The sequence below is a fragment of the Lepidochelys kempii genome, chromosome 2 (assembly GCF_965140265.1).
Source record: "Lepidochelys kempii isolate rLepKem1 chromosome 2, rLepKem1.hap2, whole genome shotgun sequence".
In the NCBI taxonomy this organism is placed as follows: domain Eukaryota; kingdom Metazoa; phylum Chordata; order Testudines; family Cheloniidae; genus Lepidochelys; species Lepidochelys kempii.
The window spans coordinates 205,251,747-205,273,830 of NC_133257.1; the positions used below are offsets into that span (position 1 = coordinate 205,251,747).

Sequence of the window (22,084 nt, forward strand, 5' to 3'; positions counted from 1 at the left end):
GAGATTCGTTTTAAGAGCAAAGCATGTAACCCATCCCATTATTTTCCCTCCAGTCCTGTAAGATTATGTGGACAAATTCACCCTCTGTTATAACCATGCACTCTCATTGCTGTGTTTAATAGTGGGAAGAATTTGGCCCATGTAGACGATGGTGTCTCTGGATATTAGATTAGATTAGATTGTGGCTTCTGAATGTATATGTGTATGACACAAAATATGAGGGAATGGGAAAAGGTAAAATATAAGGCATCTTCTCTGATGACTTAATCCTTCCCTCAAAGGTGCTGAAACCTGTTTCTCTTGTGGGAGAGGAAGGCTCTAATGGGGGTACCCTGGTGGCTGCACAGAACAGGCAGTACAATGTTATAAGGCTAGCTCGTTCAGATTCCTGGACTGGATGTTGGAACAACCAAAGAGTAGATTGCCATCAAGACTATGTGGGCTTAGTGGCAGGTGTGTGAATACCCCAGTAATTCAGACACAATCAGTCACAGTTATTCTGCTCACTATGGAGTCTCAGTACCTAGATTCCAGGAATTTCCAGACTTGCCTGTGATGCTAATTATATGAAGAGCAAGAACTTTCTTTCTGAGCAAAACTTTGGGTCACTTATTTGCTTTACATTTGTGATACCATGTAGTTCACGAAAGCTTATGCTCAAATAAATTTGTTAGTCTCTAAGGTGCCACAAGTACTCCTTTTCTTTTTGTGAATACAGACTAACACAGCTGCTACTCTGAAACCTGTCATTTGTGCTGTAATACTTCTCAGGGCATTTCCTCTGTGTAAAAGTCTGCAAACTGTTCAGCATGTGGTGCAGGATATGAAGACTGTGCTGCCCACTTGGCTCTGAAGAGAGAAGGGGACAGGAGAACAGATATTTGACCTTAGTAACTATATTTTTTGTAGAATGTAAATTTGCAACAGTTAAAGAAATAAAAAACAAAGAAAGCAGTAAACTGCCTAAATGCTCCCATGCCCTCCCATGACACGTACACACTGAGGATAGGCCTTGCGTTCAATGTTAGAGTTGAACTAATATCTTTAACATGACAGGAATAGCACAATCTCTCTCATGCAACCAACAAGGGTTTCCAAATATGACCCGAACTCAAATGTCAATTCTACGCTGACCAATGCAGAGAGTGTGTTATTTCATCCTGCTCTTTATGTCACTACCTTACTCAAAAACGGAGCAGGAAAGATGAAATAGATGCAGTCGTTTTAGTCTGGGAGCATAGTATAGTAAAATTTCATTACCTGAGTGATAGAAAGGGAAGGTGAGTGTCATTTGATTTGTAAAAATCTACAGAGGCATCATTTCAATGGTGTCACCCTCTGCAGCATGGCAGGCCCTCTGCCCACCCCTTCCCATGGTCTTTCCGCACCAGTTCCTCAAGTTATGGAAATGTTGATAGTACAATGTCATTGGAAATTAATCAAGTTGGGTATTATTTCAGTGCCCTTTCTACCACAAATACACTGACAAACCTGGAACAAGTATGTGGATATATTGAAGAAAATATTTAAAAATCAACTTTTTCTAATTATGCTTTCACATAGGGATGCGTTGCTTACCTAAAAAAGACATTGATCATTAGTAATCCTAGGGAAATTAGCCTTGACATGTAGGACTGGAAACATTTATTCATCAAAGTCAGCAGCGTTGTCTCTGTCCAAGGCACCTCTGCTAGACACATTATCACACAAGTTGTCCTCATCTGCAACGCACTCACACATCTCTGTACAAGGCAGGCTGCTGGCCAAACATTTGCGGGCTGGTGAGTATCTGGTCTTTGCACACAAGCATTTGATTAGCTGAATGATTGATTCAGGAATGCATGGTATTTCACACACAACTGATGTGATCAGTCCATCCTTACAGACCCATCCATGCCCAACAGAGGAGAGCAGTTTTGGATGTGCTTGATCATCCTGGAGTCCTTCCATTACTTGATAATTTGCCCTCTTGATAGTAGGTATAAACACACCCCTTGTCAGTGGCAATTTTTCTCCATTTGCTTCTTGGAAAACATCCACCAACCTAGCTGTGCAAGTGTCATTATGTTGGCCATCAAATGATAAACTCAGCATGCGAATGATTCCAAGTGCATTTGACCTCATCAGTAACTGTCTCAGCCTGGCTGAACACCTTCACAGTGAAGAGAGAGTCTATGGAGGCTGAATCAAATGCATTCCAGTAAAATAATTGGAGATCTCCAGCCAACCTTGCAGGAGTGTCACATCCTGTGGCTTTTAAGGTCTGAGTGATAGGGACACATCTCTGAGGGCAGACAGTGATTCTGGTCTCCAGCAGCAGGCACAAAACCAGAATCTTGCTGAAGTCTGGGGTAGTGTCTCACAGAGAGCATTAGGACATCTGTGTCTTGTGCAAAAATCCGAAGTTTAGTAGCATTCCTCTCTGTGGCATTGACAGCATGCAAGATAATTTTAGCGTCAGCCTCCTCATGATACTACGAAGAAACTCCACTGAACAGTGCAAGGCAGCAGCTTCATTATGCCATGTGATGCTGAAATTCTTTGAGCAATTCTTCACATGCTGGAGCACTTCTCCTGCGAGGTATGAGGTTAACTTGTACTTCATGCAAATATGAGACGGTAGCTTCTTCATTGTGACATTGGAGGTGTTTGTGAAGTCCAGTGATTTTGTATTGGACAGGCTCAATACCATGAAGTCTCTTCTTTCTGGTCATAGTTTTAATTGAATCCTCTGCATACACATCAAACACAAGGAGAACTTTGTCAAAAGTCCAGTATTTACTTTGTAGCCTCATGGTGAAGTATTCAGCCAAATCTTGGCAGATATTAACTGTTTCTGGTTTGATGAGAGCTTGTACCTCAGCCATGCCATCTATGATTGCTGTGCTGAAGGCCTTTGCTGGCATAAGATATTAGTCACACTGTTAGTAGGTTCTGGCTTAGGAAGAGCATGCACGATGTGCATTAGTTTGCTGTTCACCTGGCATATATACGTTATTCTATTTCATTTGAACATGGATCGTGATACCATGGAAAACTTTTACGTTCCCAAAGTCTCGTGTAGATCAACATCCCGATGAGATCTGGACACGATCAGGAGATGAGCAAACAATGACCTGTCTGTGGTTCGCTCTGTAGTAGTCCCTGCCACCTTCACTCTGACTTTCTTCTTTGCATTAAAGCACAGCTTTAATCTGTTCTTCTTGATGGGAGCCCTTAGATTGATGGAGCCTTGGATATTCTGTTGGGTTTTGAAGGCTTCAGACCAGACATGACCCAAAATGTACCTTCAACTGACATCTCTAACTAGCTCATCACTGAAGTCTGCTTTCGTCATGATATTGAGGTGCTCAGGTCCATCATACACAAGTGCGTTGCCAGTGTGAGTAAGCTTGTCCTGTAGCTTTAAAATAGCCCCTTCTTGGCATTTAGCAGCACCTAATAAGTCTATATGGTGCTTGGTTATTTCTAGGAAAGTCATCTCAGCCGCACATAATGTTTTGTTCAAAATTCAATAGAGTTCTGTGGTTGTCAGGAAAAACTGGGGAAAAGGATTTGGATGCTGTGTTATGCCTACCAACCCCTCAATGATGTTCATTGCTATGTTTCCATGCATTAGGGCTTTCTCTGAACCAAGTGCGCAGAACTGCTGACCTTTTAACAACCCAATTTCCTCTTTGAAATTCCTCCCATATGTCAGGATCAGACTTTTCTCTTATTTCAGGAAGGTACCAGGCTATCAGTGCAGAATAGCTGGTTAAATCTAAAGCAAAAAAGTATTTCACAAAATCTTCCAGGGCTGCGAGGTGCAAATTCCAATTAGCAGTCCTGCCAGATCAAATAAAGAGCAGCAAAGATTTGCCCACAGCTGGTAGTTGTCCCAACATCTTCAACTTTTTCCTGGTACTCGATGTATTTCCTTTCCCGCCTTGCCAAATTCAATGTATGTATACACTTCTTTTAGTGTGTAAGGTGCCACTGAACATTGTGTTTAACCAGCTCCTCCAAGATTCAGCTACTAGTCGCTACTCTTCATCTCCACATTGGTATCTAAAAATGAGCAAGACCAAGGTAAAAACAAGAGTTGTGTAATAAAATATGTTGGGATTGTAATTCATTATGTTATGTAATGTACGTTGTGTAACTATATGCAAACCATTTGCAGATGAATTCCAGTAATGTCTGGCTGAATGCTGACATCCAAACTAGTGCCCCATTACAACTTTTTTGGCATAATTAATAAAGCTGATCGTCAATATCACTGTGAACTGCCTCTTTTTTTGCCAGTCATGGCAAATCAGCTTGGTTGGCCTTCCATTTTATAGTACCGTGCAACATTAAAAATAAATAAATCAGGTATCATGTCCTGAGCAATAACTGATAGCACAGTACTGTCAGTCAAGGGCCACAATTTAACTGTGTTAGGGCCTCATATTTGACACACCCGTGTTAAAGTATAATTTTTTTTTAATGGATTTTTAAATATTTTCTCAAATACATATTTACATAATTATTCCAGGCCATATGTGGTACCATTGTGTTTACAGTCAAAAGCAGTTTCAAATGATGCACAATTCAACCCATTCCTGATGATACTGTATTATCAGAACCTAAAGACCTGGTGCTGGAGGATGGGGATGAGAGAGGGCAAGTCCCCCTGCCACGCTGCAGAGGGTGACACCATTGAAATTATGATTGTGTAGATTTGTATGAATAAAATGACACCTCCCTTAGCTTTCTACCCCTAACTTAGCACGGAATTATACATGCTCCCAGACTATTTGTTGGGTATTTCTTAAGAAGGAAAAACTAAACGTCATCGTAATCTTCACATTGGAAGCCAACTAAAACATATTTTAGGGACTTCACTTTATATATTTGCCACTTAGGAGAAAAAAAACGGTGATTGGGAAATTATTTCTAAAATGGCTTGGGGTTATTAATTGCAGAGACTGAATAAGATTTAATTAAACCAGTAATTGCATTTGCTTTCTGCTCTTTTAGTTTTTAAAGCAATTTCAAACATGATTAGTGTGCTTGCTTTACCTGCTGGCTTTTTCGTGTTGTCTTTTGGACTGGAATATCTTGCCTTTGTCTTGTATCTTCATAGCTATACTTTTTCTCTGCTCTCTTACAATCTACAAAGAAAACATTTAGATTTAGAAGTTGGGGCAACTAATTATTTAAACTCCCCCCTCCCCCCGACTTTTAAATTTGCAAGATGTGAATTCACTTCTCAGAAGATCTAGAAAATGTGAAGCAGTAAAATGTCTCTCTTTCCCTTTTAGGGTTATCCTGGGAGTAGAGGAGAAAAGGTCAGTGTTGCAATAACTTAAAAATTGAAAGCAATAATGGAAACTATTGTAGAAATATACTATACACCATGAACAGGTTGAGATGCTGAGGATGTGAAATCAGAAGATCCTATGAAAGGAGAGTGGTATTAAGACTTGTACTGAGAAGAAAAATGGGCATGTGGTGTAAGCACTGGGCTGAGCTCCCAAAGCACTGGATTCAATTCCTAGCTCTTCTTCAGACTCCCTATTTGAACTTGTGAATCATTTTCTCTCTCTATTCCTCATCTGTAAAATAAGCATAGTAATCCCTCCTTTGTCTATCATCTGTTTAGATCATAGGCTCCGGGGGGGCGGGCGCAGAGAAAGTCCCTTACCATGTGTGAAGATGGTGCATAGCACAATGTTTGCAGCCTCCAGACTAGAGCCGGTTGAAAAAATTCAAGTTTAGCAAATGTGCCCTTTTTTCCAATGAGTTCTAATCTAGATACTGCTGTAATATAAATATTAATAATAAAGAAAGTTTTTAAGTGAATTTGTAATCTGCTGTCTGCCACACACTGTGAATGTTACTATATGTTACTAAATTGCCTTCGCCTGCTTAATGCTTCACACAGACAAGAAAAAAATCCCCTATGAAACAGTAACAATTGTCTTTATTTCTACCATTTTCCCCCCAGGGAGCCAGAGGAGAGAGGGGTGACAAAGGCCTCAAAGGAGACAAGGTACGTTTTTTGGTTTCACACTGGCTTTAAATTAAACCTGAGCAAACATAAACCAGCCTAAAAATCCTTTTCAAATGGGTTTAGCTGATAATATCACATTGTTCTGAAAATAAACTGAGATTTGATGATGTGGATTTTTTACCATAAAATTAAATTCCCAACCACATAGAATGTGAGTCCCTCCCGATGTAAGTACAGGAATCTGATTAATGCTTTGGGCCTTGTCCAGATCAAAATATCAGTGGTCTTTTGGGGTAAATGAGATTCTACATAGTAATCACAAAAAATATTTGTTAGCTATACATGGCCTAACAGTAATCATCGCCTTCTTGTGCCAGGCATTTGTAGAACTGCTGCTAAGAAGGAAAGTTCACAGAAATGCCTCCATCACTGACCCTAGAGTAATTCTTGGGTTATATGGCCCCTTCATCAATCAGCTAGGAGGAGGAGTTTCAGGGACCTTTACATTTCAGCCAGTGAGTGAAGAATATTCTCCCGTGTTAGGGTGCTGGGACATGTTAAGCATATTGCATTGTGTTAAGACCCTCGAGATCTCTGGTAGCCCATTCTGGCTAATTAAAAGAGCCACACGCAGCCCTGGCCACCAGGGATTTTTCATCTTCAAGCTACTGTGGCACAAAGAGGCTGCTGCCCGTTTATAATGAAAATGTGTCTGGAGAAATTGTCTGGCTACAAAATCTCAATATATTGTCTCCTTTGGAGTAAATCAAAACAAAAACTGATGCTATGCTGTCAAAGATCACTCAGCGTGTTTTGGATTACTCTCATCTTTTGCTTTACAGGGGTATATAGGTTTCCCTGGAATGCTGGGGCAGAAAGTAAGTAAACATGATATAGGGTCTGCTTAGAAATTTATGTAAGCATCCACATAGACACTTGGTTCATTGGGTGGTTTCAGCAGCATCTAAGTTCCAGAACCATGGAACTTGGTCATAGGGTGTCAAAAAATTGAGAGTTTCATTTTAATCAGTTGACCAGTATTTTGCATCCCTTGAACCAAACCCTGCAGTCTTTTTATTTTCGGTGAAGACTGCAGGTTTTGGCTAAGGTGAGTTATTTTTTTCATTTCTCTTTTCAGGAATATTTATTTGATCAGAAACTTGCCCCCACTTTAAGTTTCCAAACTCTTGTTTGTGACTTTATAGCCGACACAATTGCATGCTGTTATTAAACCTCTCTATTAAATAGTATTCTGATTTAGAATGACCCGCTTCTAAATAGCGGGGCTTACCCTGACTGGCTTAGGTACCTCCATTTATCAAGAACTAGACAAATAATTATAATTCAGATTTAAAGATTGTTTTATGGGCAGAATCCTTAAAGGAAGGTCTATATGTAACAATCATAATCCCATTTTGTCTGGGAAATTAGGTTAAGAAAATAATGACTACTTTTGAGGGGGATAGCAGAGGAAAGAGCTGATCACCTTTCTTACTGGTGATTTTATTACTTATGGATCCTTGCAGCAAACCTAGATACTTCTAAATGTGTCAGAAAGAGGGTTGTTAGCCAAATTGCCTGGATAACTCCATGTCTGCTAACCTGTTTCTAATTTCGCCAGCTGGCTTCTTCTTTAGATGAGGGACATTTCTGAGGGATTTTGGGTAAAAAAATAAGTTAAAATTTTAAAGTATATTTTTAAAAGTATTTAGTTATAACCACAAACTGCCAATATATTTTACAACAACAGTGGTATTCTCTTAGGGCCAGACTGTGTTCATAGAGTAATAGTGTACATTGAACGTACTGAATTACCTGCTGTGTTGTATAAGACACATATTACCAATTTAATACATATTTATATACTTAAGTCCTGCTTCTTTTCCCTCCCACCCCCGACTCCCAAAGGGAGAAATGGGTCCAAAGGGAGAACCTGGAGTGCCTGGGCACAGAGGACCTATTGGAAGACCAGGAAAACGAGGCAAACAAGTAGGAACCCTACGTTTTCTCTTTACGAGTTTTCTGGGACTTGTGTGGTTGTGATGAGTGACTAGATCCTCTGTCATTTCATGCACCAATATTTTGTTACATTGATTCTCTCCACTTTTTCTGCATAGAAATTGGATGATTTTGAATATATATAGGTGGGGGTGTGTGCATGCATACAGTATATAATGTAAGTGTTCTACTTGTGTAGGAGTTCAAGACTGACCAGTCATACAGTCAGAATTTGAAGGTCGAAGGTCAGGCTGTATGTTATCTGAAATGTAATTTTTCCTAGATTGATAAGATTTTGGTTGAGTGTAACTTCAGACAGGGCTGTGATCTTCCCTCTGAGTGCCAAGCTGCATGGCAGGGGTGTAGTTCTTACAGCTGATAGGCTCCAAACCCCTGCCCTCGTTGACATTTCCCTGTCAGAGCTGGCAGCGAGGGTATCCCCGTTCTGACTCTCAACTCAAATGAGGGCCTGGTTCTCTGGTCCCACTGAGGTACAGTCAGCACAGGACAGGACCCAAAGTGTTGGGAGCAACAGTGGAGCCACAAAAAACCTTTGTGGCTCCCCAGTACTGAGGCTGGCCTGGAGTCAAGGCTGCTCTAATTTCCCCCCAGATGTCAATAGTCCCAGGGATGGTTATGGCAGACAAGGATACCCAGCATGCAGTGATACTCCAGCCATGCTGTTGCCATTGGGGGCTGTGAGAAGGGGTGGCACTAGATTCTTCAGGCTAAGACCATTCTTAGCCAGCCAGGTAAGCTGGCTTTATGGACCTGTTGGGGCACTGGCGAGGCCATAGTGAAGGCCAGCATCTGGTCCTTAGTCTCCCCAACTAACTTTCTCACCCACATGGAGTTGGGAAGCCACTGTACATGATCAGAGCATCCCTAACATCTGCCCTCAGCAGCAGAGTGGGGCAGAGTTCATTGGCCCTGGTGTAAACACTGCACGGTATCCCATTTCCACTCTAAGGAAAGGTTTTGGAAGTAACCAGTTGGAGGAAGCCTTTATAGTCTGCTTTCCAAGTTTGGTTTGGAATCAGAAACATTCCACTGTCATCATTTACCAGCAAGTCACTACAACGTGGCATCTGAGATGAAAACAAACTATCCAGTGGTGCAATTTATAGCAATGTTACTCTCAACCTGGAACAAATATGTCAAGGGGGTAATGCTAGTGGTTCCACAATGTAATGATTGGCACGCTACACTCTGAATCCAGCAAACTGCGTTCAAATCTCAGCGGCACTTAAATGCACTTTTAGTGGCTCTGTCATGCATTGGACTTCTAGAGCTGGGAGGGCATTCAAAGACTGTGGGTTTGAATCCCACCAGAATTACACTTCTAGACCCTTCCTTGTTAGCCCAGTGGTGAGTATCCCTGCCTGTCATGTTGGAGGCCAGAGTTTTATTTCCTGATGGGAAACTGCAGTTTTTGAGGGCAGAGTAGATGATGATCACAGTGGTCCCGTCTGGCCTTCTAATCTATGAATGAATATAAAATACAAATAATTAGTAAGAGGTAGAAAGCTGGAAGGCAGTAATGCTGAAGTAAATGGGGGCTCTGGGTTGTGTAACCAAAGGTGTCAGATTATAATCCATCTCCTATGGTTCTGGCAAGACCGCCATGCCTAGAAGACTGCGTTTAGCCCTGGGCACCACATGCCAGAAATATATCAACTGGAGTTCAGCGAAGAGCAAGAAAGATGATTAGAGACTGGAGGAATTGATTTATGAGGGAAGATTAAATATATTCAGCTTGGCTAAACAGTGACCAGACTCAGAGAGAAACTGCTTGTGTGCATTGGAAAAGAGCCACTTGGCACTCTAATGGACTAGATTAATACATTGTGGACTCACAAGAACCATTGGTTTGTACTTCAAAAACACAGTAATGTTACTGTGTAAGCACTAAGTATGCCTCCAGTGCCATTTTAAATTCCAATCCTGCAATTGGATCCACATGGATAGACCCTTGTGCCTGGGCATGGCTCCCTTGAGTTCAAATGGTCTTTGCATGGGTCTCTGTCCACACAGATCAGACTGCTGGGACCTTTGAGTGTAAAGGTCCTACCGCACCTAAGTGTAAAGAAAGGAAGCTGTTACAAAACATTCTTACTGTCTCTTCTACTTTATGGAGTAGATCCTGAGATCGCATTGATTAATCATCCTGGTTACATGTATGGAACCAATCATCATAGTACTGCATACAAAGGATAAATCCATGCACTCTTAAAATGGTGACAGAGGGCACGTAGCAACTTTTAAAATGAAAATAATTGAAATCTGGTACAGGATTCACCAGATGAAATAATATTACAGTAACTTGTTCTTTTTGGGGGGTTCAAAATAATTATATGTATAGAACAAACATCTTCAAATTCTTTGGGATTAGGTGTAAAAGCTGATAATTGTATAAGGAAGTTGATGCAAGCTTCTCCAATACAAGTTGTATACGTTTCTCCAAGTAATTAGAAGTATTACATTAATTATGAACTCAGAAGAGCTAATATGCATCATCAGTTGCATTTTTAGTACGTTTCCTCGTATTGCTTCCTTTACAGCCTGAACCAATTTTAAACAATAATATTTGCATACAGTTGCAGGAGCTCCAGCAGTTCCTTTGTAGAAGCTTATGTTCAATGGCCTGTTGCAGGTATTTTATTTGCAAGATGGTTACACCCAGCACTGAAAATCTGAATCATTGATCTGATTTGCTGGTGGTGCAGTGTCAGTAGGAATAAGTCTATGTGAGATAATGCCTTACCATGTGGGAAATTTTTAAATACCAGTTTTTTGCAGGGTTAATCCTAAAAATAGAGTACAAACTAAATGTAGAATATGCAAAATAGGTCTGTCGCATGATATGGAGAGAAGAATTTTGCCCTTTCAGATGTGAATTTTTAAAAGTTGCTATGTACCCTCTGACATCTTTCTTACACTGTGTTAATTTGTCCCACCAGAAGGAAAGGGCACAGATGTCAGCCTCTGATGCCTAAATAGAGAGAAGGCACAGTGCTCACAGTTCTTTAATACTTGGAGTTGCAGTAACTTTTGATCTTACCAGTTTTTGAGCTTGGGAGCTTTGTCACATTAAGTAGTATTTTACTCAATAAGTAATCCCATTGATTTATAGGAGTACTTGTGGTGTAAAGTACCATTCCACAAGATTACGGGTACTTTAATCTGGCCCTAAATTAGAAGTCAAAATCCCATGTTTGGACATTAGCATCCGAGTACTCTCTGGGTGTCTAAATGTTAATTTGAGCACTAATCTTAGTTGTGCTTAGGTTGAAAATTGGGTTTCGCTCTTTGTTGTTGATCAACTAAGCTAATATTTTTATTTTCTCTTTTTAAAAAAAACTTTACAATGTTGTTTTAAGGCTTTGCTGGCCTGTTATGTTGCTTGTGTTAAATGGGAAATCTGTATTTAAATGGCTATTTGTTAAACAGAGAAGATAGCTTTCACCCACACAGAGCTGTTTCCTGTCTCCAGAAACAGCTGACATCCCTGTATAAATGTCTGCATAGCAGCTAAATTAAGAAAGTGTTACTTCCAGTTCCATTCTGAGATCCATCTTGATTATCTCATTGGCTTCTTCAGTTGTGTGCTGAGTCTTCAGGGGCATATCCATTCTGAAAAGACAGGCAGACTGTGGAACTCAGAAGTCACAGCCTTGCTGCTCACAAACTGACATAAAAAGGACCATTCCCTCAGTTTTGCGGCATGGAAATTGACACTAAGTAGCCAATCCAGGATTTCAGTGTTGACAAGGTAGAATGTCTTATATCGATCATGAGCGAATAGTGTTACTTGGAAAAAGGCCCTTCTAGAGGGCTGGTTCCCTGCATCTGGGAAGATTAAATTTTGTCTTTGAGAAGAGCTTTCCCGAGTGCTGTAGGGATTCGTGAAAAGAAACAAGGCAAAAGACATTCAAGTGTAAATTATTGTCCTGGTTTGCTCTATCTGTATCGAGCAAGGAGCATTAGTTGATTGTTCATCCAGTATATTGCACATGGAAATCAAGCACCTCTCAGACAGCCAGTATATGACAGTTTATTTCCTCTGCCGTATATTCATTTTGAGGGGGAGGGAGGTTTCCTAGGAAGTTTCTTGGTTGTTACTCAATTTTTTATTCTTGTGCTCTGCCAGTTTTGTATACCCATTGCATAATGTAAGCAATTTTGCCCATCAACATGAATATTCACATGGACACTAAGGTTCATTGGTGAAAAAGCAATTATTTAAACAAAGTGAAATATTCCATTAATTCTGGATGGGCCCTGGCTACAGATACTGCAGATGACATTTAAAGTTATCCATGGGATACAGAGTATTATATAACACAAAATTATTTTAGTATACATGGCTATGTGTACTCTCCGTTACTCTGAAACAAGACGTGCAGTGGCCTGTCGTTATCCTCTGAATGCATGTTACCCTAGAATTACACCATCTCATTGGAATTCATCACCTTTGGGATTAAAGGAAAGTTAATACAATATATACAGTTTTTACCATGCAAAATGGTGTGTCTTGTTGTATCAAGGTCATACCAGTTATGTAAACCATGAACTAAGTGATGCACCACGGAATTCTGGATCCGTTTTTAGAAAAAAAAGAGAGAGAGAAACGTAATCCTCAGGTACCGTACAGATAAGATAAATATAACTATCTTAAATAAGTGCCATCATATTAAATTCAGAAACATCTCTAATAGGAAACTGGGTCTCTGAGCAATTTGGATTTGATCTATTTTTCTAACTGGCATTTCTTTTTTATTAATATCTGCATGGGTGCTTTTAAAGCGTATGAAAGAGACAGTACTGGCTAGAGACAGGCAAAGAACTGGCAGATGCTGTGAAGTCCGAGGGCAAAATTTTCAAATGGACCTAAGTGAAAGTCGGTAGGACTCGAGCTCCAAATTAGTTGTATAAATAGGACTTAGGTTCCTAAGTGGCTTTTGAAAAAATTAACCCTAGCCCAAAAAGTGGCAATAAAAATGGCATCCTGGGGTTCCACGTTTATTGTGTCTCATTGATTCCAAGATCAGATTTGCTCCATTTACAGGTGAAAAGAATTTTTTTCTGCCAGCCCTGAAAACTCAGCCTAGGCAACAAAAATCAAGCTTCCCTCCTTGTGCATTATAACCAGTTGTAAAAGTTCTGCAGGACAACCCCACTGTCATGTCAGCAAATTATATCCTCCTCCATCACCTCAGCACAAGCCCAACCATCAAAGGGTTTGCACCAAGTATAGATTGGAATTCGGTAAACAATTCTGTAGATGATGCACAAGGAGCAGTAGAATCCAGCTCACTCTGCGTTGCCTCCTGCATGGCTAACAGGAGTGAACCCTAATTTCAATCACTCACATCAGCAGAGATGACTTTGACTACACACAGAGAACAGATCTAGTTAGAAAGATGGCGCCACTTTTACATAGTCTAATCTCAGAGCAGAATCACAGTAGGACTTTCCTCCTCATTCATGTATGAGAATAAGGTAGGTTTCCCTTTCCAGTGTCCCCATGCATGGCGAGTATGAAGCGTACGATGTATGTGTTTCCACTGGTGAATCTGCTTTGTTTATGTTAAATGTAGTAGACACTAATTTGCTGTGTCATTAATGAATGTTTTTCATATGCTAGGGACAAAAGGGAGATATTGGACCTGCTGGAATTATGGGTCCACCTGGCAGGCCTGGTCCTTCAGGTCAACCAGGTCCACCAGGACCTTCAGTATCAGGTAAGAGAGGCCACTCTTAGCAGTCATCTTCCCCATCTTCCCTCCCTCACCCCCTCTTCTGGCCTGTATCATGTTGTTAAACAGGTATCGGCACAGAAACTTCCATGACATTTTGGTTGTTCAGCTGCAAGCTGCCTGGGTTGAGGAAGAGACTTCCCCTGTGGGCAGGTTGTTCCATGATTGTCCATTATGCTGGTTCTACTTCCTCTGAAGCATCTGTTATGGTTGCTAATATTTAAATAAAAACAGATAATCTGGCCCATAAGATTCCCTAAAGACACTTAACTGTTAATAGCAACTATTGCAACTTCGGTATCAGCTTTTATGTTGTGGCAAATGTCTAGCTTTCTTCATCTCCAAAGAGAAACAAAGCTGCCTAGGATTTGTGTGAATTTGTATAATATTCAGTAATAAGTCTCTTCCTCCCTCCCCCAATCTCTGCCATATACCCGAGCACAGAGGCATTTGCAGCACACGAGAGAGAAAGTTCTTATCCTAAAACCCCATCCTGTGGTGATGGGCTTGAGGAAGAGGAAAAGCTATGGCAGCCTTGGAGGATTAGTGAGTCCTCATAGTAGATCCTGGGAGACAGGAGCCTTCCTTCTCAAAATGTTCCAGCTTACAAAGCAAGATTGATCCTTCTAATCACGTGGTGCAGCCCCACCCTGAACTGCTCTGCAAAAGAGAAGCATATCAGATATAAGTGATGCCACAATAACAGCTGAGAAGGAGGGGGGGAAATGGGAGAGATGAAAAGGAGTCTCTCTCTCCTCATGTGTGATGCAAATGCCCCTGCAGTCTGCATTTTGTGTGTATTGCAGAGATAAAGGCAGAGGTTGGGAGATGGAGGAAGGAAGAACCATATTATTGAAAAATATACAAATTCAAACATACGAATTCACTCAAACCCTAGGCAGATTTCTCTCTCTTTGGAGATGACAAAATCTAGACACGTGGGACAACACAGAATCTGATACTGAGGCAGCAATAGTTGATATTAACAGTCAGGTTTTTTTCCCTAATGATTTTATAATGAAGCGTAAAAAAATATGTTCGTTTTTTTTTTTTTACTAAAACAAATGGCTGGAAACCAAGAGTGTCTCAGATGGGCACCAGCTGGTTGTGCTGCTGCTCATCTGCTCAGTTTTCTCTTTCCCTTTGCCGCCTCTTGGCTTATTCAGTGGGCGAGAGTTACCTTCTTTGCAGTGGCTTGGAAACAGTACACTTATGGCGCTGGTGGCTGCCTGGGAATGGATCTTCATACAGCTGATGTCCCTCAATAAGAAACACCTAGGCATAGACTAAATCAGCTGGAAAATTCCAAAGCAATGTTTTCTCCATACTGCTGGGAGGGCAACCAAGATCTTGAGATTTAATTCTAAAGGTTCCACTCCACCCATAGAAAGCTCCACATATCAGATTTGCTAATTCCAAACCTTTTTGGTCCAATAATTTGAGTTATTATCCTAAAACCTCACCCTGTGATGATGTCCCTCCCCATACTGTTAATATAGGCACTCTTAAGACCTGCTCCCACATAGCAATGAGTTCCTTGAACTCTCAGTGAAGTCTATGGGAGATAACACTCAGCACCTCACAGCGCCCAGACCTTAGACAGATGTGAATTCAACTTACTGGTATTATGTAGTCCACATTCAGCTGTTCCCCTCTGAGGCTGGGTTTATGTTCTGTGCAGTAGTGACATAACATGGCAGCCTGGTATTTTGCTTCCTAGGACAATTAGCAATAGGACCAAAAGGGGAAAGAGGGCTTCCAGGGCCTCCAGGGAGATGTCTCTGCAAACCCCCACAAAATGTGAATATCCCACCATATGAGGAATCCGTGATTGGACACAGCTATCCAAAAGTCCCTGCGGTAAGGCAGCTTGTTAGGAGGTTAAGTAAATGATTTTTAAGCACTTTGATTTTAAAGGCACTGTGTTGGCCAAACTTCTGGATCAAAGGGAGAACTTGTCTAAATGTCATAAGTGTGCTTCAGAGTTTTATTTCTAGTATATAAATCTTGAGAGTCAGTCTAGGTGAAGGACTTGTATCCTATAACAAGCCCCAAGACTTGGTGTGTTTGGATACTATGGACTGTCTTGAAATAACACCGACTTGGGTATGTGGTTTAGCCCATTTCTAGCATTCTCTATTTTGGAATTGCAGACATTTGCTCTGACCTCAGTATATTTTGAGGTTGCTTTTATTATTGATACTCAGTTTGAATGTTAATGGATACTGGATAAAGGAGGCAATCTTGGAAGCCATATCCTAATAAAACTGAGTTGTCATTGGTTGCATCCCACCACCTCCTGAGCAATGCTCCCTTCTTGGCAATTCTACTGGCTTACTCCATTTGTCCTTACTCGCTTGAGTGTTAAGAATTTGAATTTAAGTTTGCACTTATATGTCTCCTCTTCAAAGCCATCTTTGTGTGCACCATTGGAGTCCCCTTATATCACCTAAAGAAAAGTGACATGCTGAGACAGATGCAACCGTAAAAGATCAGGAGAGATATCTCCTGGCCTGGCTTGCTAGGTTTCATTATGAGCAGGATTCCAACCAGAGCTGAATAATTCAGTAGACACCTACTCACATTTACAAGTCATCATTCCTTTCACAGCATGTCACAACTCCAATGTTTTCTCCATTCTGGGAGCTCTTTGTTGGCTTTGTGTAAAGTATCAGCTCAGGTTCACATGTCATTAACCCGCTTCAGTCTTCTTCTCCGTAACTGTGGCTCATTTTAATGTTTAGATTTGTTGTAGTGTTCAGGATACGAAGGGTTCAAACTTGTAGTGGTTGAGAAGACAAAACTGCCATTTGATTTCAACTGAAGTTAGAGCTACCGTATTGGGCCTTCCTCTTTTAACCGCGAATGCTTTACAGTTGCAGATTCAACTCTTGTTGGGGGAGGGAGACTCTAGTCTTCCCTGTCTTCCTTCATTTGAACTGAAGGCATTTTTATTCCATGCTGTTTTTAATGGTGCTGAGTTTTGTTAGGGGCCCTGGGATATTGTCATGCTATGTAAAAATAAATTACCCTTGATTTTTTAAAAAGAACTAATTCTGTTTATCTTAGTGGAAATCAGGCTCAGACATTATGTTACTAAATCCATTTTCTTCAGATGCGTTCCATTTACTTTTTCTTAATTTAAAAATGTTTTGAATCCTGCTAAAATTAATTTGATTAAACTGCTAAAGGAAGAGATTACAGCTTAATGCCTCTTGCTGCCAAATTTCAATGGCTGAGACATAAAAGAATTTGGGAAGGGAGAAGCTCATTCTATTTCTCCTAGTTTTGAACTAATTTTTCTATTCAATTAAAAAATTTGCTTTGGATAGAAACAGACACATACAGAGAAGTACAGGTTTCCATGCCAGTGAAGTCTGAACAAAGTAATAAAAGCTAAGTAGGGCCTCTAGCAATGCAATTAATTGTTTATTTTGCAGTGAATGTGCCTGAAGAAATGGTGGCACACTCAATGTATCCCCAAAAACCCTTTGGTGTGCATGTGTTTTGTAACTGCTCCTCCAAATACCCATTTGTGTATAGGAGCTTCTGCACAGGCATGGGCTGGCACAAGCATTGTTGTGGGAATAGCCGTTGTGCTGAGTTCAAAAAATTTGGTCCTAGGAAACTGGGACACTAGCTCTTTAAAACTCATCTCTCTTAACAATTACTAGCTGTCCTTGGGTGACCTGGAAACGCACAGGTTTACATTTCAGCCTGGTATTATTAATACAGTGCTGCTTTTGGAATCAATCTATTAAATAATTTTTCTGTTTGATTATCAACATACGTAGAGCTGTTTGTCAACCCTGCAAACTAGACCCCATGAGTGAAACGCTGTTTGAAAGGATCCTCAGTGATTTTGTTTTCTGTGTCCCAGATTTTTGTGGTGAACAATCAGGAGGAGTTGGACCGGCTGAATACTGAAAATGCTTTAGCCTTTCGAAGAGATCAGAGATCTCTGTATTTCAAGGATACCATCGGATGGCTTCCAATCCAGGTAAAAACAGGATGAATTTCTCAGAAGGCATCTGATTTCATGAAGATTTATGTTCCATTTTAAAAACAAGATTTGTGCTTTTGAACTTTGGATTGCATAAAGAAAAATTAAAAGAAAAATGCTCATTTTTCCCCAGTGTTTGAGCATCTAATTATTTTCTGTGGAAACTTCTCCTAAAAAGTGGAGCACTGCCAGAACTGATTAAAATTTTGGAATTCGTGTTCACTGGAATCTTAACTATTGGTATTAAATTGTTAATGGTTTCAGATTTTGGAAACCTCCCTGTGAGGCTGGCTCAACTGGTGAACAAACTGGGGTTGAATTTTGTGTATTAGGGTGGTGTCACAGGGCAGGACTCACCCCTGCGGCACCCCCTGCTGGTCTCTCAGGGAATTAGCTCTTCCAGCCTCCGGAGCGCCCTCTGCAGGCTGGTGTCCCACTTGCCCCTGTGTCCCTCCCAGACCCCACTGCCCCTTTCCCTGAGGTGCTGCCCCTTGGCAGTACCCCACACAGATCTGGGTCTCCCCTCCCCAGGGAACCCCCACCCACTATCCCCACCTTGCCTCAGTCTTTGGCTGTCCCCTGCAATGCCAGTACCCCTTTTTAGGCCATCTGCCAGGCCTGCAGCCTGGGGCTTTTCCAGTCTGGAGCCTCCCAGCTCCTCTGGCCTTCTCCAGCCCTGCTCCACTCCAGGTACCATCTCAAGCTCCCCAGCAACCAGGCCCTTCTCCCTCTAAAGGCAGAGAGAGAGTGTCTGCTCCTGGCCCACTGCCCTCTTATAAGGGCCAGCTGAGCCCTGATTGGGGCATGGCCAGAGCTGAGCCTGCTTCACCCAATCAGCCTGGGAACTGCTTGCTCCTGGGCTGTTTTAAGCCCTTTAAGGCCGGAACGGGTGACCACCCCGCTACAAGTAGCAGAGAGGCTTTGGTATTTGACCCATAAGGCAAAATGTAACAGGTTTGCCAGAGTGTTTGGACCCTGTACAAAGCCATAACTCATGAGAAGTTGTGAAAAACACAAGTTTTGTACAAATGCCTGCAAACCAAAACCTCTGAGTTGCACACAGCTGTAAGGGTTTGATCTAAAGGTCACTGCAGTTGTCTTCTGTGGGCTTTGAATCAGGCCCTGTGTGAGACCCTTTTAGTACACACCTTGAAATAACATGATCTGAATACCCGGTTACAATGTAAAGCAGTTCCCAGAGGTTCCGCTGTACTGACAATTCCTGAAAAATGTCTCTTTGGAGGCGGGCTCAGATCAAACCTTCAGACATTCACTAAACCCTGAAGAAGTTTAGATCCAGATCCCAGGTTCCCAACCGGCTCAGTAGTAGGCCACACCAAATCCTGGAAAACCCCAAACTTTGGCAAAGATCCCATTTGGATCCAAACTATGTGGCTTGTACCCATCTCTGTCACCCGCTTTACCTTTTTAATGATAACAAGACTCTGATAGTTCAGTTCTGGTAATTGTCATGTGTTTATTTGGATAGCTTACCCCTTTCTATCCTGTGGATTACCCTGTAGAGGATGGCAGCACCTGTGGAGATGGCATCATCCAGGATGGGGAAGAATGTGATGATGGCAATACTATTGTGACAGATGACTGTATAAGTAAGTCACATGTGGGAAGTGTTATTTCTTTCTTTAAACAAACCATAATGTCAATCACATGTGCAGTCCATGACGTCTTATGTGGGACCTTTAGGCGACTGTTTGCAAACTGAACACCGATGTTGAAAAGGAAGGTACGACAGCTGCATTTTGAGTAGATCAGGCATGCAAGTTGCTATAAACTCTAGGCAAAATAATAACTTGTATGTAGCCTTTTATCTCAAAGGATCCCAAATATGCTTTTCACACTTCACAAACAGGAATCCCCTCTGAGTTAGAACATGACAAATGTATTTTAAAGGGCCTGATCCTGCAATTGATTTATATGCAGAACTTCCATGGAAATCATTGGGATTTTGAGTGCAAGACTGTGCCTTGTTAGTGCATCGTACAAACATTTAGGACAGGAAGTGGAGATGACTGCTCTAACCAGTTGAGGCTACAGGTGAGGATTTTAGGTAGGCAAGATCTAATTACCCAGCTGGGAATTTGTCCAGGCTATTGGGACACAAATGTTCCTATTTCTGCTAGAAGGAATTAATAATGGGCCAGATCCTGGTCCCATTGAGATTAACTGCAGTTTTTCCACTGAATTCAATGGAATCAGATTTTGACTCAATATGTGCACTTCTAGGTCTACCCAGGACTGCTTCATGCTAAGTAAACTTAGCTTTCATTTAGCCGGTCACTGAAAGCAGAGGCCAAATGATAGCATACAAACATGGAGAATAACTTTAGAGCTATCTCTGGCATTCATCACCTCATCCCTTCCCCAGACATACATACAGCAGCTCTTCACTACTTTCTAGTCACTTTTAGCAGAACATAGGAGAGATGAGCCTTTTTCACAATGCAGAGTGAGTTTGTTGACTCTGAAAAATGCAAGCTTCTTTTGTCCCTTTTATATCCACCCCCTTTCCTTGTGAGCACACTCTGTCCCAGAAAACCCATCACCTTACTGTAGAGTGCTATAAACTGAGCATAGTTTCAAGTGACTAGAGCCCTTGGGACCTATGCAGTTATGACACTGATGTGACAAAAAAGCTGAAAACTAAGCACCCATGAAAACTAAACAAACATTCATACATGGACCTATGTACTTCTGCCAGTGATTCTCTTATGACTGAATCAAAAGAAAACAGCTAACTTTTGGATTGATTTAATTGTATAACAGATTAATTGTTCTTTATATAGAAGCAACAATTTCTGACAAATAGATCGCTGGTGTAATAAGTGAGTTATTTCCAGGGGAGACCACCCTTCCTTCTAACAAATAAACAATTAGTAAATTACCAAATTTTCATAATTATCCTCAACTTCCCCACTCCTTCTGCATGCTCATTTAATCAATGTAGTTTGCTTAACAATGATTAAATTCCCTTTAACTTTTGCTTCACAGCTAAATGAACATGGTCTCAACTTTTAAAGTTATGCTTAGAAAAATCACAGACTTTAAAATCAAATGCCAGTTATTGACCAGCCAAAAATGATTACAGTGATACAGACAGCAATTGCCATAAAAAGTCAAGGTTGGTTCACAATTACCAATCTAAGGTCTCTCTGAATACCACAGTTTGGACCTAGCCAAGGCCTATTCCCACTTAAGTCAATGGGAGTTTTGCTACTGACTTGGATAGCTTACTTCCTGCTGCTTGGAACACGAAATAATTCTGCTCTCCCATCTTGGGGTAACCTTGCATGCCTATTGACATTGCATTGGCAGTCACTGTACACAGATACATGGGATTTTTTTTTTTATGGAGAAACAATAGATCTACATAACACATCCTTATGTAGGGGAACCTACTTTCATAATATACTTGGATATTATGGGATGCCAAGGAGAGAGCCAGGTTGGGATTTTCAAAAACACCTATATGATTTAGGAGCACTAGTCCCACAGCTTTCAATGGGATTTGTGCTCCTAAGTCACATAGGGGCTTTTGAAAATCCAACTCCCAAAGTTTATCCTAAGCATATTTTATGCTTCCTTTGGTTAATTCCTAGAGCCCTGTCTAACCTAAATCGTTCCCTTTTCCTAATCACTTCAATTTGAGTCAAAGAACATTCTTTATAATGAAGAGCAACCAGCCCTTTCTGAGTGGGCAGTCTTACTATGATGCCAGTTGGATTCCCTGTTTCATGTTGTGCCCTTAATAATATGGTCCTGCTTGTCTTTCCTGCATCCTTGACTTGGTTGTCTCAGTTGTGAAGGTGCCCTTTTCTTGCATGTTCATTAGGATGCCACCATGCTTACTGTGGAGATGGCTACCGACACGAGGGAGTAGAAGATTGTGATGGAAAAGATTTTGGATATTTGACATGTAAAACATATCTCCCTGGGTATGGACAAACCTATCTTCATTTTATTTTTTGACTGAGCACCAAAAACAAAAGAATGCTGCAAGAATGTATTTCACTAACGCATGTGTGGTTATTAAAGCATGAATTGGAAATGATGTTCATATATAGTCTAATTGTATTGTATTGACTTTTAGGGCTAAATTCAACTCTCAGCTACATGCATCTGATTCCTATTGTGGTTAATGAGAATTGTACACACATGTTGCATAATTAATTGCCCTTAATGTGTTAATATATCTTGGAGAATCTCAGCTTTCCTGCTTTTCTGATGTTCTCATGAGACTAGTTTTCATAACATTTTCAAGAGTAGACAAGTCCAGAATTTCTGCTGTAAAAATAAGGACATGTTAGTTGTAAGAAAGAAAAAAAG

General features: G+C 40.9%; 1 protein-coding gene across 1 annotated transcript in view; it reads left to right on the forward strand.

Annotated features, from left to right (window-relative positions):
• The window catches only part of COLQ (collagen like tail subunit of asymmetric acetylcholinesterase), a 65,618-nt gene that overhangs the window by 40,228 nt on the left and 3,306 nt on the right, over window positions 1-22,084 (forward strand). Inside the window, exons 8-16 of the mRNA XM_073329527.1 lie at window positions 5,289-5,315; window positions 5,975-6,019; window positions 6,823-6,858; window positions 7,889-7,969; window positions 13,626-13,722; window positions 15,458-15,597; window positions 17,618-17,737; window positions 19,230-19,350; window positions 21,591-21,693. Coding sequence (XP_073185628.1) covers window positions 5,289-5,315; window positions 5,975-6,019; window positions 6,823-6,858; window positions 7,889-7,969; window positions 13,626-13,722; window positions 15,458-15,597; window positions 17,618-17,737; window positions 19,230-19,350; window positions 21,591-21,693 — 770 coding nt within the window. The remainder of the gene's footprint in view (window positions 1-5,288; window positions 5,316-5,974; window positions 6,020-6,822; window positions 6,859-7,888; window positions 7,970-13,625; window positions 13,723-15,457; window positions 15,598-17,617; window positions 17,738-19,229; window positions 19,351-21,590; window positions 21,694-22,084) is intronic.